Below are 17,655 nucleotides of genomic sequence, written 5' to 3'. Positions count from 1 at the left end.
TAATTGGAGAGTGAGAATCAAAATTAGTGATTTTCTCGAAAACAGTTATAACGATCTTGTTTATGCAGTATTTCGTAAATCAATATACCATTCCATTAATACTGTACGCCTATAAATCGTTTTATAGAAAAATCAAGAAAGATAGTTTACTTTCAGAGGTAAGTTATTCACGGACAGTTTACTCAAAAGAGGCTCAGGCAGCTTCGTTCATATGTCATAAATAAATACGAGGAGATGCTGATAGGTTTGCTTCCATGGTCATACAAAACTACAAATCACAAAGTCTATCAAATGGAAGCTTACACAATTTTCTTCGTACTCATTTTTCCATATAGTCCCCATTTACTGCAATACATTTGCGTCAACGATAAACAAATCGTTTCATTCCGTCGACGTAGAACTCAGGATCATATGGACATAACCAAGAGGGAACAGCAGTCTGAACTTCTGCATGACAGGCGTAATGTTTGACCTTCAATTAAAAAAAATCACTAGGGCAAGATCAGAGTTACAAAGTGGGTGGGGTAGCACAATGAACTCATGGTTTCAAGACCAGCTGTAGTCATGTGGCTTGTGTGTGGCTTTGCATTGTCATGGTGTAGAAGGACATCAACTCCCTGTCGAGCCCTGTTGACACGTTCCCTTCATCTTCTCAGTGTTGCCACGTATGACTCAGAATTTACACATTTCTTATTGTGCAAGAATTCACAATGAACAACACTTCGGCCATTCCAGAACGCTGTCAGGAGCGCCTTTCCTTCTGATGGCGCTGTTATGATCTTTTTGGGTCTCGGAGAACCACTGTGGCGAAATTCCATGGATTTTTTTTCAGGGTCATAATGATGGGCATATGACTTATCACCTATGAGAATTTTCTGCAGAAATGCATCACCTTCAGCCTCGTACCGCTGCAGAAGTTGTTGACAAATATGTAACCTCTTCTGTTTCATTTCTTCTATCAACAGATGTGGTACACAACGGGCACACACCTTGCGGTACCCTAAATTTTGAATAATATGTGCCACCCTTTCACATGAGATGCCAAGGGCATTGCTCGGTTCCTGCTGTGTGATTCTTCGATTTTGATTAATCAATTCATCAGCACGTTGTTTGTGACGATCATTTGTCAAACTCACTGGTCTTCCTATGAGTTCATCGTTCAGTGATGAGGTGCCCGGATCTGCGTTCTTGGCTTTTCGTGCCCAACGCCTCATTGTACTCACATCAACACATGCTGCACCATACCATACGATGAATGTCAAATAGGAGGAACACTCTCTGCTTTGGAAACTCTGCCAGCTGTTTTAACGGTATATCCAAACATGCTGTCTTTACACCTGAGCTTCCCAGAATACCCTCACACTGGTCTTGTTACACCTCAAGGTCACAGACCACCAGTCACACTACTGCCCTCATCCGAAAGTTTCTGAAGAAACCTGAAAAAATAAATAAAAAATACGCAAAAATTATCAGCATGCTTTCGTATTTTATTAAGAACCCTACAATACGGCTAAGCTACTAATCGAAAAGAAAATAATTTAAAAAATTTACTCTTGTATTTGAGTTTTTCGAATGATTTTGTTTTAATGTATCGGGTGACTTTGTTGATATTTTATAAAAATATTTTATTAACAAAACTACTTCTGTATAATGTGACAAGTTTTTTCTCATTAAATATCTAAAAGGGACAGGGCCGGATTTAGGGGGGGTGCAAAGGTGCACGTGCACCCCCCTTCGTTGTAAATATGCACTATCTAAAATGAGAAGCTACCAGTTTAAATAGCAACACATTCCGGAACTTTCTGCCATCATGTTTCCATTTGGGGCTTAAAAGAAAGCAGTGCTTTGCAAAAGAAAGTTTTCTGAAGGTTCAAGCAAAAGGATTCACAAAGCAAAACAATATAACATTTTTAAAGTAGGAAAGAAAACAGAAGGCAGGAGAAGAAAAGGGCACTTTTGTATTCCATTCCACTTGCGACCCTCTTTAAAATTCCCCCTCTGCTCTATGTATCAGTGTTGTCAGGGGAAAAGAATACTGTCATATGTCACTTTGAAGAGTTTCACTATGATGGTTATTTTGGTAGTTATTGGTGCACCCCCCCCCCCCTCAGACAATCCTGGATCCGGCTCTGAAAAGGGGTTGTTTGTTTTTGGAGTAATTTTTATTGGAATTGTTTTCTCGCTCACGGCACATACGACTATGTGGCATAAGTCGAACTCTACAACGTGGCATAAGTCGCTTCTTGAGAAAGTTTACAGAGGGTTGTTCGCTCTTTGGGGGTAGTTTCTTTTAATAAAATGTTTTTGTCAGGAACTTCTTAGCCGATTTTGACTATATTTTATAAACAAACATTTCATTAAAAACTCCATTGTATGGTGTCCTGGAAAAAAACAGAAGAAGTAGTTGACTAGTGGGGTGAGTTTTGTCGGACAGTTTCCTCGAAATCCACTCAGGACATTTCGTTCATATTTTAGAAATAAATATTACATCAACAACAATTTAGTGTGGAACAAACTATCCCTTCTAAAGATATCCCGAAATAGTAATTTATTCTTGAGCACAAGTTTTTTAAAAGATGATTTTCTCAAACAATACTCAGGGGATTTGGTTCATTTTAATAAATAAATATTTTATTAACAACCCCATTATGCCATGTACGTCTTTTCTTCTAGAAATACAGGTATCTACAAGTAGTAGTTTAGTCTTGAGGATGAGTTTTTCTGGAAATTTTCCTCAAACGCCTGTGATAATTTTGTTCATACGCTGTGAATAAATAGTTTAGTAATAACTACACCATGATTTAATTTGATTTAATAAATGGGAGCAAGAACCTTTAGAGAGATGGTCCATACGATTCATTTTAAGGTAGTATTAATAAAACAAAATTTAATTTTATATCAGTATTTACTTAAGAAAATACATATTAATTTCCTATATTACGAGGCGCATCCAGAAAGTAACTTTCCTACGCGTCCCATAGCTAGCAAACCGTATGTTGGGCGAAGTGACTGCGTGAACGTGAGAGAATAGGTTCTCACATGGTGCATGTGCTAGCGGAACTTTTCTAGTGCTCGTGTTAGTGGTTGAAGATGGACGTTTCTATCTGTGTAAAGTGCGAGAAGTGATAAAGTTTTTGAATGCAGAGGGCATAGCGCCGATTGAAATCCGCCGTCAGCTGTATCGTTGCAAAAATGTCAATGCTCCTATGCTCATTGCTTTGTTTCTGGAGTCTGTTGCTTCGGCACCTACTGGCACACAACTTCTTGAACAACAGGTGCTCCGTGACATTGGTGTGCAATAAGGAGCGGGAAATATGCGGGAACTGCTTGCTCATGACGTTAGGCCCATAGTCCTTGCACAGTAATGCCAGGGGATCAAGAATATTTTGTAGAAAGATAGGGTAATGTGAAAAATGCTTGTTTATGTAACTTTCAAACTATGACAATTTCAACTATTTTGTGTAATGCAAAATAAACTTGTCTGAATCCAAGGCGAGCTAACCACATTTTCGTGCAAAGGAAAGTTGACCTTTATAAAAACAGAAGCTAGTTTACACGAAGTGCTGCAAAAATAAATAAATAAATATAAAAATGGTTTGCTTTGTTATTTCTAATCAACAAAAGGGAAAACAAATAATAATAATGATTACAATCAGTGACACTATTATTATCTGAGCTGTCTGAAACCAGAGTGAACTAACTACATTGCTCACCGATTTCTGAGTTTGAGCATGAAATAATTTGCGTTTCGCGCATTTTACACCGAATCTTATGCTGCAATAAGCTAAGGGTAGAAATTGACGCAACAGTCAAACGATGTCCATTTCTCAAGGACAGGAATTCATGTCAAGTAGTCCCTGTTCCCATAAGAGTGAATTATCCACAGCACGTAAGAAAAAAGTTACTTTTGGTCTGGCTTCAAACAACATAAATTAATTTCAGTTTTATTTTTCCTATCTTTTTTCGACTAATATTTAACGTGAGAAAATGATAAGGCCGACCCCGAAGACCCTAGTTTAAGAAGCTCTAATACTGAAAAGTATGTAAATAAAGTAAATAGAATGACAACGTTGCGCATAAACCAGCAAAGCTGGTGACGTGAGATTGAAGGGGAGGTGAATGAACATGAGATACACCATCAGCGCAAGTAGAAACTCGCTAGCGACACGTTGGTTGTCCGTAGCAATTGCCTTACTGAAGCAGGTTTCTCTCATGCTTCTGACAATGACTGACTGGAGTATCGAGGAACGGTATAGAACCAAGTTTTAGTTAAGACGTAGACACAACGCAACCTAAACTTTATCACAACTTCGTCAGGCCCACGAAGACGATGTTTTGTCAAGAGTCGAGGTATTTCAATGGTTTAAGGCATTTACAGATGGAAGAGAGTCAATTGAAGACGAATCTTCCAAGGTTTAGACATGCCTTCTACTACTCTCTTTAGGCCTGCAGCAGACTATACTTCGCCAATTTTGATAAGTAAATCCTAACGAAATAATAATAGAGCTTTTGTAATATCTTCCTTTATGGACAATTGATTAAAAATCTCTATAATAGACACAAATTGACTTTTTTTTTTAAATAAATGTCCAATAGTGAACCATTTTACGGACAAATACTGACACATTTACGGTGGGATTGCTCGCGTTGAAAAAGAACAGCTCGGAGTCGTGTTGCTACCCTAAGCCAGCACTCTAGGTCGTATTTCCTAATATAACATTCGTTGACGGGTTGGTTATTTTCAACTTGTACAAATTGGTTAAATTTCTTCTTATCTGCTTTTCCGGAAGTTTGATGCCTGTAATTACGTTTTACATTCAGAGTAGAATGTTGTGAAGACAGACATAAATCAGAATCAAATATGCATAATGTTAAATTTTTATAAGCTTGTATTCTACAGCAAAATTCTGAAAAAGAAATTACTGAAAGCAGCGTCTAAGCTAATTTGAAAACCATAATTTGCAATTAAAACTGGCTGTTATAAATGGCATTGAATGGCTATGTTAGCTAAGAACGCTCGGAACAACTTTAAAAACCTCATTAATGCATGTTAATTCTTCTATGGGTAAGAATCAAATTAAATCTGCACATCAAGATGCAAATCTTTTGTTTTGCACATCAAGATGCATCATAAATCCAATTAACAAAACTAGTTAAGTACATGGGCGAAAATTAGCACTCAAAGAAAACAAGATGCTACTATCAGCCAAATGTGTTTGTTCATTACAAATACTAATGCAGTGATGGAGACACTGTTGAAAATCATTTTCTATGTTACAATGATGCATAAGGTCTATTGACTTCAATTTGTCGTAATTTGTGGCATATCCTCTTCGGTATACTTTGAACGGGCCTGAAGTCCAAGTTTTGTAGCTTGGTCTTGATGTAACGGACAAGTTGTAGTGTAGTTTTGGCTTCCCACTTCTCATCATAGACGTTCGCAGTCAGCAGAGGCTAGGAACACTCCATATGACGTGTCTGTGGGACACTGATGGATTGGTAGATTGGCGTTCCATGGTGGCCGTCAAGCAGTTAGTTGTTTTCCTGGCATAATGGCTGGTTGCGAGATCTAGCTAAACTACATAGTTATCATCACGACGGTCGTCCATGATGCTCATCGTGTCAGGATCTAAAATGTCGCGACGAAGTTTTCTACACTTGCCTGATATTGTAGTGAGTTGCTCCTCTGTATAGTTTGGTGCTTCTGTACCCTTTCACGCCCATTTTCTGCAAATTTCGAGCAATTTCTGCAGATGCGACATTTACCAGCCAGTTTTTGATCACTTGTTCCGATATGATTTTCTGAAAGTTTCCTCAGTTTCCTCTTGTCATTGTTTGAAAGTTTGCCAGGCGGGCACACTTTGGAAAGTCTTGTATCGGGAGATCATTTTTATATCGTTTTATAATGGTACGATGAAACGTGAAAATTTCTTTTTTCTGATAATGCTTTACAACTACCACCACAGGCAGTTGTCCAAGAAAGTGATAGCATGTCGTCGTAATGCAATTTTTTCTTAGTTTTTTCAGCCACACACTGATCACATCTTGGATATACAAAACTTCCTTGCACTGCTCAAAGTGCCCTTGACACAACGTTGACTCGTTTATGTGAGTTAACTTTCTATCATGCCCTTACTTTCTTCTCGCTACTTGATCAGCCAGATATATTTTTATAAGTTATATAAGTTATTATGGACGAATTGTATTGTTACATTACATATTCTTACAAATGATCAGAAACATATCGTATTGATTTTAAAACATTGTTCAGAAGGCAATTACTCCAGTTAACTTCCAAAGCATTCAAAAAGAGAAATATGATGTATTATTATATTAAAGGGCATGTTATTCAATTATAGATGTAAAGTACTTCAAGTCCAAGTAATTTTTAAGTTAGATTTTTCTACAAAGAGATAATAGTCAACTTACAGAGCACGCGTCTAAGCGTGATTTATTGTTTTCCTAGGAAAACAGTGATGCATTAATTTCACAGAAGCTAAAATTCTAACAAAAATATTAGTATAAGAAATCTCTACGAACTTCGATAAGTGAATATTACACTATGCCTACAACAAATGTATCAAATGTATCAAATAAGAAGAGGACTCAAATGAAGTATTCATGAAGTTCTAGACTCCAATTATAATATTTTGAAAATTCTTATAACATCCATCATATATAACCTGAAGGAGGTGGTAAGAGTAATGGACACGAAATTATAAGCAAGAAATGTCCAATGAACATGGGTCGATAAAACGCCACCGTTTTACTAAAAACTGGCAAAGATGCTGATACAATACTGAATATATTCGAACAAGGTAAAATATGCTGTGGGATTAAATTACGAATTACAAAGAAAATCGACCCTAACAAATGCAATGACGTACTGATGGTATAGAGGTGTACCCACAAAGGGAAAATAGCAGCCCGGCACCCCAAACGACTTCTTACCCCCCTCCACATGGAGTTCAACTGTTAGATGTTAATTTAAACATGTTTATTAAAGCAAATAACAAATGCTTATAGTAGAACAAATAGAACGGAAAACTAAGGTGTAATCAATATAAAAATTGCAATTTCAATATTGTAAAACTTGTCCCTCTTTCTTGTTAGAAGTGGAATCGTCGAAAACATTAAAACAGATGTTTATTCATTTTTGATTATGAGTTTATATATCGAATCCTCCCTCTTCAATTTAGGCGAATACTAACATTTAACTTCTATAAATACTGTAGAGAATGGAAAATTTTAATAGTGGTAAATTGTCCCTTTTAGGAGCCGAAGTTTTGAAAATGCTGAAACATGTTTTCGATTAATTTAAATGAAAAAAAAATGTGCACCACTTCTTACCTCCAACTAAAACGAATACTCATATCAAGATTTTGTATCAAGAACCAGAAAATTGAATTTTATAGAAATTGTTCCATTTTTCCATTAGCAGCGGAATGGTAGAAACACATATTCTCTCATTTTTAATTCAGAGTTTAAATACCGAATTACACACCTCTAACTTGAGTGAATCCTCATGTTTTGCAGTTTTATAACAAAGAGTCGACATTTGTCAGAAAAATATGCTTCCTTTTCCCTATTTACTAGTAAAATTTTCTAAAATTGCTTAAATACATGTTCAGTTATTCTTAATGATAAGCTCACACAATAAGTTTTATCTTCCTAGTGCGAGATACTTCATTCTTGGAAAAATGACTTGAACCTTCTTTAACCTTCCTTAGGACGCATATTTAAAATACCATTTCTTATCACTTGTTTCTCTGGCAAGGGAGTTTCTTGTTCAAATTTTATGTTTCTGGCTATTGTAGTATTGCCTTTATGTTGACAAGTCACATTTTCTCCTTTATGTAAAGGTAACCAAGAAAGTTCTATCGTTTTCTGTGGAGGTCTGTGTTCCATTAGCCCTCACACATTGTTGAATGAGAGTGGATATAAGGCGAAGGTCAGTTGTTGGTGCGAGTACATCCAACATTCTACCTGATTGTGGCAGTTCACTTACACCATGAACTTGTGTACGGACAGAGTGAACATGGAACCTCCACAGAGCGTCATAAAGGTGTGTATGCTGTACGAGTTCAAACTGGTTTCAAACGCCGCTGCAGCGGGGTGGAAGATGTGTCAGACCTTTGGTAAGGGTGTCGTGACTACACGGACAGTGCAGCGGTGGTTTAAAGGTTTAAGGACGGTGACGAAATACTCGAAGGCGCGGCAGCAATTGAGGTGAACAGTGGTCAGACATGTCAGAAACTTTGACTACAATTCTGTGTGAGTGAAGAAACCATTCAGCAACACCTCCATCAACTCAGGGACCACTACAAGTTGAGTCGATGGGTCCCACATAATTTGACTCCCGGTCACAAGGTAACGCGAGTAAACACCTGTATTTCTTTGTGTCTCGTCTGAGGAAGGAGCCATGTGTGGACAGGGTGTTGACGTGATGAGAAGTGGGTCTTGTACGAAGCTGCACGGCACCTCATCATTGGTTAACATCCCATGAACCGGTCCCAAAAGCCGAAACCAGCACGGCACCAGAAGAAGGTTCTCCTGTGTGTTTGGTGGCATTGCGCATCGGGAACTGCTACCATCTGATCAGAGCATCAATGAAACTGTGTACTGTCAGCAGTTGATCCGTGTTCAAGAAAAATCAAAACTCTGGAGCCAGTACTTCTGAATCGCAGAGGTGCCCTGTTACATGACAACGCCAAGTCCCACGTGGCTGGGATATCCCGGGAATCATTCTACGCCTTGAATGGGAAACACTATTACATCTGCCATACCCCCGGCCATTGCAAAGTCAGATTATCACCTGTACAATTTTTGGACAGTAACCTTATTGGACGCCAGTTCAAATCCCTAGTAGAGGTGCAAAATGCACTTGATACCTGTTTCGCTTCACATCCCAGCAAGTTCTATCGCAATGGAATCCATATCCTTCCAGAACGTTGGCAGAAGGTCGTCGATATTGGTGGGGACTATTTTTGACCTTCCAGGTAGTCTTAGGTGACATATCGATGTCCGAAGGTGGTGGGTGAAAAAGCGACAGAATTTCTTGGTTACCGAAGTCAGCTAATCCAGAAAATCAAAGAAACGAAAGATTATGCCTAAGTATATATTCTGTTGTGTGTGCAATAATTTTGCATAAGTACAGACATCAGATGTTAAATGTGTGTGCTTGTGAAGGAAATTGAAGAATTTATCGAAATCGCTTAAACTTTCTATCAATGAAATATCCAGTATCGAGAAAATCAGTGTAATGAAAACTTCTAATTAATCTGGAGCATAAAACTTCCAATTGTGTAGTTAGGTAACTAAAAGTGGTTTTCTATTCTCTTTGCTACGTAATTAGTTAAGCGTTAAGGCAGAAAGACCGAATTTCATACTTATTGTTAGGAAAAATAAGAAATACATATGAAACTACTGTCACAAACATAAGTACGCGTATAATTAAATTGCTAAAGCTTCTGACGTGACACGAGAAAGCTAACTACTTAACTAGAATCAGTGACCTCGATTTATAAAAGATTATTTTAAATATTTAAGTCAGCAAAAAAGTTTTTATATATAGACCAGTGTTACTAACAGTCAAAAATGAGTTCCCTCGTGGTTAAGCGATTAGCGTACACGCCTTTGTCGTGGGGGATCTGGATTCGATTCCCGAGGGAGTGTATGTGGGTTGGATTCCACATTAATCTGTAGGTCTACGTCACATATAGGTTCGCTGCTGAAAGAGACTCTAAACTCAAAATCAAATCAAATCAAATAGCCAGAATTGTGTAAGTCTTGTATTAGCTTATACAGCTTAGCAATATAAGTGTGCCTGCTACATAATATTTAGTCTTATGATACACGCTTTCGTTTATGATGCAAAATATAAGAAATTATGAACATATGTAATAAAACACAATTCACAACTACTGTGTCTAATATATTTTACCTCCTTTAAAAGCGTCTTTTTTCCATTTATGGTTATTCTTTTGGAATATAATAAGTTCCACTTATAAATGTCATTACTCATTATTATATTCTGCTTTTCGTATGTTTTGCATTTATGTCATCAGTCTTAGTGATTTAGTCTAACTTTCCACAATTGATAACTCAATCGTGCTATCAATGTGCTCTATACCCATATTCACGATTGACTGATATTGCTTTTTACAGCGTTTAAAACAAGACCTGCTGAAATCAAACTTTTTCAGATGTAAGAGTTTAGAGTTGTAGCTTCAATACATAAGCAAGCTCTTTCCCTGAAATCAGCTTGCCTTCCTTAATATCCCCTTTGCAAATGTAGGTCAACTTTAGCTATTGAAGCTTATGAATATGGATTACACAAGTATGTGTTGTGTTTGAAGCTTACTAAATAGTTCTTATATAAGGAACGTTCCTTCATTGCTATGATTATGTGCCCCCAAAGAAAACTACGAGGTGTGTTAGAAAAGTAATGAGACTGATTTTATACTAACTAAAGTTTTTATGTTTTTTAAACGACAATGTTATCTCCTTCAAAATAGTTCCCACTCTTGGTAGCAGCGCTGAAAGTCTTCAACTGGTATGGCTTTTAACTGGTCGGTCACAGTCTTTTGAATGTTTTCGAGAGTTCCAAACTGACGTCCCTTTAGGACATGATTCAATTTCGGGAAATGGAAAAAGTCACAAGGACTCAAATCAGGTGAATAGGGGGATTGAGGAACAACAGTAATGCGTTTTGAGGTCAAACATCCACTGGTGGAAATGGCCGTGTAACACGAGGCATTGTCATGATGAAGCATCCACTTGTCTGTAATGTCTGGTCCCACATGAATCACTCTTTTCCTGAGCCTTTCAAGGATACTTTTATAAAACACTTGGTTGACAGTTTGTCCTGGTGGAACAAATTCTTTGTGCACGATACCCTTACTGTCAAAAAACAAAAAACAAAAACAAAACAAAAAGTCAGCATTGTTTTGATCTTTGATTTGCTCATTCGAGATTTCTTCGGCAGAGGAGATAACGGAGTGTGCCACTCTTCGCTTTGCCGCTTTGTTTCAGGATCGTACTCAAATATCCAGGATTCATCACCTGTGATCACACAATTGAATAATTCTTGGTCATTGGCAATCCTCTGAAGAAGATCAACGCACACGTTTTTTTCGATTATCCTCCTGTTGGATTGTGAGGTTTTTCGGCACCCTTTTGGCACAAATCTTTCGCATGTTCAAATCGTCTGTCAAAATTTGATGTACGTTGAAAGTATTTAAATTTAACTGTTCACTCATTATCCTTATCGTTATACTACGGTCTGATCTCACAAGATCCCTCACATGTTCAACGTTTTCGTCAGTTTTTGCAGTTGAAGATCTCGCTGAGCGAAATTCATCTTCAACGTGTTCTCGGCCTTTCAAAAATGATTTGTGCTAGCGGAAAACTTGTGCTCTTGATAAGCAATGTTCCCCATAGGCCTGTTTCAACTTTTAAAAAGTCACGCTTGGGGATTCACCACGTTTAACACAAAAATTTTATTTCACAACGTTGCTCAAAATTCCGATGCTCCATTTCTGTAACAGACAACAAAAACACAACTTCACTGATGGCGCTGCCAAAAATAATGCGTTAGCTGTACGGAATTGTAACTCGGACTGAGGAAATGGAAGGGATAAACAAACCGGTCTAGTGCAGGCCGGTAGACACAACGTTGCCAGATCGCCCACAGTGTTGCCAGTCTCATTATTTTTCTCACACACCTTGTAATTGACAAATCATTTTATTCATTTCGTAGCGTGTATGATGATTTGAGAATAGTATTGCAAATACGGAAAAACTTAATTGTCCCTTCCTGTTTCAGAAAACAAGATTACATGAAGCTGAGCTTTGGTATCAGAAGGCTTTAAGAATTGCACCTGATGACCCAAGTGTTTTAAGGCATTATGGTAAGTACTTTTTCCGTGGCTTCATTACCATTAAATGTATACTTTTCAAATTACAAATTATTACGTTATTATAGACTATTTATTGTCGTTCTCTACAAGAATTGTCAGAGCCATTACATATATTGATTTAAGGGATGTCAAATTATTTAGTAGTTATCCACTCTTTTTTTTTTTTTTTTTTTTGAGTTCTTAGTATGTCTAAAAATATTGTTCCTATTAAATAAGCTAAAATAAAATGATTTATGAATAATATTCTACACTCAAAATGATTTATTACAAAACAGAAAGTCCGGAGTGGGCTGACAGATTTGAAAATGTGTTATGGTCATGAGTAGCTGGAGAAAAAAATACATTTTTAAGTCAAATACTCTTAGCTTTAATGGGAGGAATAATAGCTCTGAATAGCTATTTATGAGCTCTGTGTAATGCACGAGAATTCCGATCTTGAGTTCAATCACTGTCCATGTCTTCTGCAGTATTTGTGGATTCACAGAAGTAATATTATTCCAAATACAGTTCTTCCGTTTTCTTAATTCAGTTATGGGGCCGCGGGGGCTCAGTGGTAGAGCGTTCACCTCTGGTGCATGGGGTCCTTGGTTCGATCTCAGCTCGCACCCAGTGAACTTCCTGGTGAACAAACTGTGTGCGTGGGTTTTCTCTGGGTTCTCCCGTTTGAGCAACTGTAGTACACATTTAAGTTACTTTTTCCCAGACTCCGTTGAAAATATTATCTTCACGACTAAATGGAAATACGAAATTTTGCACATTGGTAGGCGGTAGCATTTACATATACAAAAAATTCCAACAACCCGGGTTTCACTGCATGAGGGAAAGCAGCGTCATATCAACCTCCCAGAGTATCTCTTAAGTAGAGTTGAAATTGAAAAAAAAAAAAAAAAGTGCAAGCAATTGCAACAAAATGATTTTTGCTTTAAAGTGGATCTTTTGTAACCAGTTGACCAAATTCTTAAAATTCTTTCAGAATAAGGAAATTTATTTCAAGAACTTGACAGAATAGGTATCATAACTTACATTGGAGAAAGAATTTCTCTGTATTTATAACGTAACCAGTTGGCCAAGCTGTTCAAATACTTTCAGAATGAGGAAAATTGTTTCAAGAACTCGGGAAAATCGATATCATACTTACCATGGGTGAAGAATTTGACTGTATAGATAATTTTACTTTTAAATTTGCTCAACCGAACTTATAAATGCATTTTGGCTTTTGCAATAATTTCTAAAAATAAAGCTCGTCATATTGCAATATAGTATCTATTTATAAATTGTCAGTTACGCGATTAACTGTACAAATAACACAATTTAGTAAATGTCCGTCTAATGGAAGCACTATGGCCCAATAGGGCAACATTCTACAAGAGAGTCTAGCATGTCATCAATAGATTGAACACTCCTTTAACTCTAAAATTGATAGTTAGGATTGTGTCGATAACAGAAAATGATTGATGTTGAGCTCCAACTTCAATTTCACTCACTCGTATGAAAAGCACTAGGTTGAAGTTCGGAAGTTAAAGAGTCATGTAAAGTGGAGTGAAGTTGAGGTGCAGACAAATAGCATGCAAATATATGTACTTTGAAAAAAATGTCCATTTGTCAGCTAGGAAAAATATTTTTAGTTCAATTTTTATGCACAGAGTGTTACCAATTTACAGGGTCAAAACGATAGGATATCTATAAAAGCAATGATGCCTTTCAATATTTATCCGTATTTCTAGGTAGAACCATTTGAAAACTTGGGCGATTGATTTAAAAGCTTGTTATAGTACAACTCTTGAATTCAGGAAAATGACAAACTAAGAAAATATACGTAAAGAATCAGTAGAAAGAGAAATTGCAGTTAGATGGCCTTTATGGAAAAGTTTATTAGTGAAAATAAACCAAAAAAAGTTGTATAGAAGTTTAAGAAATACAAAATAGTTTATTCTTTACGACGAACGTAGCTTATTTTCTCATTTATTTGCCTCAACATGTTCAATAGTTCCTGGAAATTACTTGTTTCAAAGTTCGGCTTGAATATGAAAAATTTCCAAATTGTTTCTACAATCCTTTTGTCGAGCTCTTCTTCTCCTTTCTTTTTTCAATGTTTGGTATCTTATACATGATTTTGAGCCTATTAACCAGAGACATCCTATTTTTCCAACATCACGCGGTGCTTAAATTGCTTAATCAATCCAAGATTTATAGTCTACAACCGTACAGACTCCTTTTTCAATGTTGGGAGCACATTTACTATTAACATGAAAACTAAGCACGTTCTTGCCTTCGTTAGCGTTAATTAAGTTCGAAGATGAAGTTTCCCCTTCTGGTCATTGTGTTATGGATAAAGTACTTAATGTTGCAAATTTGTTTCCAGCTACAAACAATACACACATTTCATCCATTTACAATTAAAGTCTCCCACAACTTGGGTGATTGTGTTTGTGTGTCAAATGTTGTCGCGTAATATAAGTTGCTTCTGCCTGTTCTCCCATGTGAAAGATCTATTGGGGCAAATGAATACCAAATGTTTTTCAGTCAAGTCAATTATTGCAAAAGGAAATTAATGGTCCTCCCCGTGCTCTTCGTTCTTTACCCGCAATGCACCAGCGATGACGTGTTCATTGCGATAACCATGCGTCATCAATTTTCCAGATGCAATTCATGCACATATACATATATATACAAGTTACAGAGCTCGTAGCTGTTACTACAACAAAACGGTAACTAGATTCTAGTTCTTCCCCTTTCTCGCGCACAGACCTAACACTCATTTTTGTTTCCCATAAGGGTAAGGTTTGGTTACTGTCACATCGCGCGCAAATCGTTTCTTTTTAGTACAATTACTACAGGCATTAATCTTGTTATATTAAAGGGGTGCTAAACACTTGTATGGTATACATTGTGGAAAAGGAGTTTTCATATGCTTTGCAAATCCATAAATCCGAGTGTCTGATTATCTTCATCAACCATTCTGGTGATTGGACAAGAACTTTAGTTATATATTCAAATATCAATAAATGAGATAAGCAAACGTTAATGTAAGGAAGTTTTAAATGAAACGCTCGGAATAAGATTTGGTTGGTTTCGAGATAAAAAAAAGAATAAAGTTTCTAAAAAGAGTGTTATATATATATATATATATATATATATATATATATATATATATATATATATATATATATAACAGTTTCCTTTTCTTCTCGGAAAATGATATTTTAAAGGAAAGTCTCACATTTCTTCTACTAATAAAGTTCAAAGTTGAATAAATTTAAAGCTAAGTTACTGAATAGATGTAAAAAAAAAAAAAAAAAAGGTAAATTTAGCGTTAAGAACTTTAGCATTGCACAATGTTGCTCCTAGGCTTTCCTTACATATTGTTCACTTAAGATGGGCTCGGGGTAAGGTAGTGATATATCACATTAAAACGATTTCGAGAGGAATGCTAATGAAAGTTAGAGAATATCTGTTTAATGCGTTTTCCTTATACATTCTTGATGGATACTTAAATTTGAAGCGAAATAAATATGAAAAAGATATTAGCAATATTCAACTTCTCTCCTAAGTTGAATAATACCGCAGTTTCTATTCTACGAAAACATATTTAAAAAATTAAAATAATTTTTTCTTGCTGCCCCTAGGCGATCTTGCTCCCCCTAGGCGATCTTGCTCCCCTAGGCGAAACCTGAAATGATGCTACTGATACAGCAATAGTTGACTAGAAAATAAAAACATATATTTTGATTCTTCGTTTAACTTTTTGTGGTGATATATCAATGTAACAACTCTTACAATGTCGGACGCGTCATAATGGTTTCACAGAATACACAAAATAAACATTGCACAGCAGGATCCTTATGGTCATCTGTTATATGTACATGAGACTTACTTTTAATTAAAATTCATTTTGTAATAAAAACGAAACAAACATAATTAAACACATATATTTTCTTACTTCATAAACAATTCTCTATTTTTTCCAACGTAACTTGCCGGCTTAAACGTTTATCTCAATTAACAACGAGTTTTTGGACTCTTTCCTCAAAGAACTCTACCGCCTGTGACGATAGCCATTTATTTAGTGTCGTTTTCACTTCTTCATCAGTGTCTAAATGTTTGCCATCCAGAAAGATCTTTAGATGGACTAAGAAATGATAGTCTTTAGGTGTAAGGTTTGGACTGTATGACGGATGATCGGATTCCTCCCAACCAAAAGATTTGATCAGGTATTGTGTTTCACGTCATTGGCGTTTTCCTGACTTTCCTTGAACCATCGAATCCATTCTTACACACTGTCACGTTTCTTGTTGTTAGGAACCGAATGACTGACCGTAATTCACAATCGGTGGGCTGCTCGATTTTCTTCAACTTACCTATAAGCACTTTTCGATTGACGTTTTGTTAAAATCGTGAAAAGTGCCTAACATTTTGTTTGAGCATCTGAATGTTAATGACTGTATTCGACTTATTAGTGACTGATTTACTGAAGAATAGGACTAGTTTTATTGACAAAGACTTATATCGATCTTGAAAATCAATGAACGACCTTCTTTGCTTAAGCAGCTACTTAATATATATATATATATATATATATATATATATATATATATATATATATATATATATATATTTCTTTTAGAATATATGTTTCATGTATATTATAAGAGAAGTTTCATTGTAAGAATTAGTATATAGTTAAATAGTACAGAAACTTACTAAAATTGTGGTGCACAGTGGTTCAATGGTAAAGTGCTTACCTATAGTGCGTAGTCTCTGGTTCGATCCCAGCTAGCACCAAGTTGATTTTATGATGGACAAACACGCTTTTTATGGATTTTCTCGGAGTTCTCCCGTTTCCTCCCACTTTATTCATTCCACGATTGTATTTATTTTCATTATCACCGTTTCCTTTAACCTAGCCGGCATAGGCGTAGGACGAGCCATTAGAAAGATGTTTTGGGTGCGCCAACAATGAGGTGTCTTTGCACCCATGCGTTGACATGACTTAATCATAAAAACAAACCAAAGACCAAAGAAACAATAATAAAACTAGGTATAAGTTAACTAAAATACAAGAAAAACATCTACACACGGCTTAAAATTAAATTGCATGCAAAACCTGAAGCTCATCTAAAAATAGCAACAGTCCATGAAGAAAACGAATGTCGTCACCAAGCACCAAGGGCAGGTCTTCCGGATGCTTGTAATGTCGTCGATGCCGAGCCAAAGCGGGGCAATCGGCAAGAAGATGACGAATAGATAAAAGGTCTCCACAAAAGACACATTCTAGAGCTGCAACGCCACGTAAAAGATATGTATGCATCAAATGACTGTGTCCAATACGCAGTCAAGTTAAAACTATTTCTTCTCGACGAGACTGTTTAGAACTAGAGGTCCAGACTCCTAATCGTGGTTTAATGGCATACTGGAAGATTTTATTTTCATTTCAATTTACTGAAATTGATAAAACACAAGTAACTATGGCTTTTAGGAAGACTTAACTAAATAAATTATATTGCTTATTATAAAGGAATAAGAATATGATATATTGCTTTCTCATGTGCTTAAAGCAAGAAAGTGTTCTTTAATAAGAAATAAGGGCTTACGAATGAAAGGAACAATTTTGTTCACCCATCACAAGAACAGTGATGTATTGCTAGAAATTTTGGTGAGTATACGTTCAATAGTTTTCAAAAATATAGCGTACATCCAGCCCGAAATACACTCATTTTTTCATAAATATAAGGTA

At 36.3% G+C, this 17,655-nt stretch overlaps 1 protein-coding gene across 1 annotated transcript in view; it reads left to right on the top strand.

Moving 5' to 3' along the window:
• The window catches only part of LOC145670269 (protein O-mannosyl-transferase TMTC2-like), a 226,183-nt gene that overhangs the window by 162,351 nt on the left and 46,177 nt on the right, over positions 1 to 17,655 (top strand). Inside the window, exon 8 of the mRNA XM_081738695.1 lies at positions 11,828 to 11,912. Coding sequence (XP_081594821.1) covers positions 11,828 to 11,912 — 85 coding nt within the window. The remainder of the gene's footprint in view (positions 1 to 11,827; positions 11,913 to 17,655) is intronic.

Source organism: Thermobia domestica, chromosome 14 (genome assembly GCF_964235325.1).
Source record: "Thermobia domestica chromosome 14, izTheDome1.hap1.1, whole genome shotgun sequence".
NCBI lineage: Eukaryota > Metazoa > Arthropoda > Insecta > Zygentoma > Lepismatidae > Thermobia > Thermobia domestica.
This window is presented reverse-complemented; position numbering and strand designations above follow the sequence as displayed.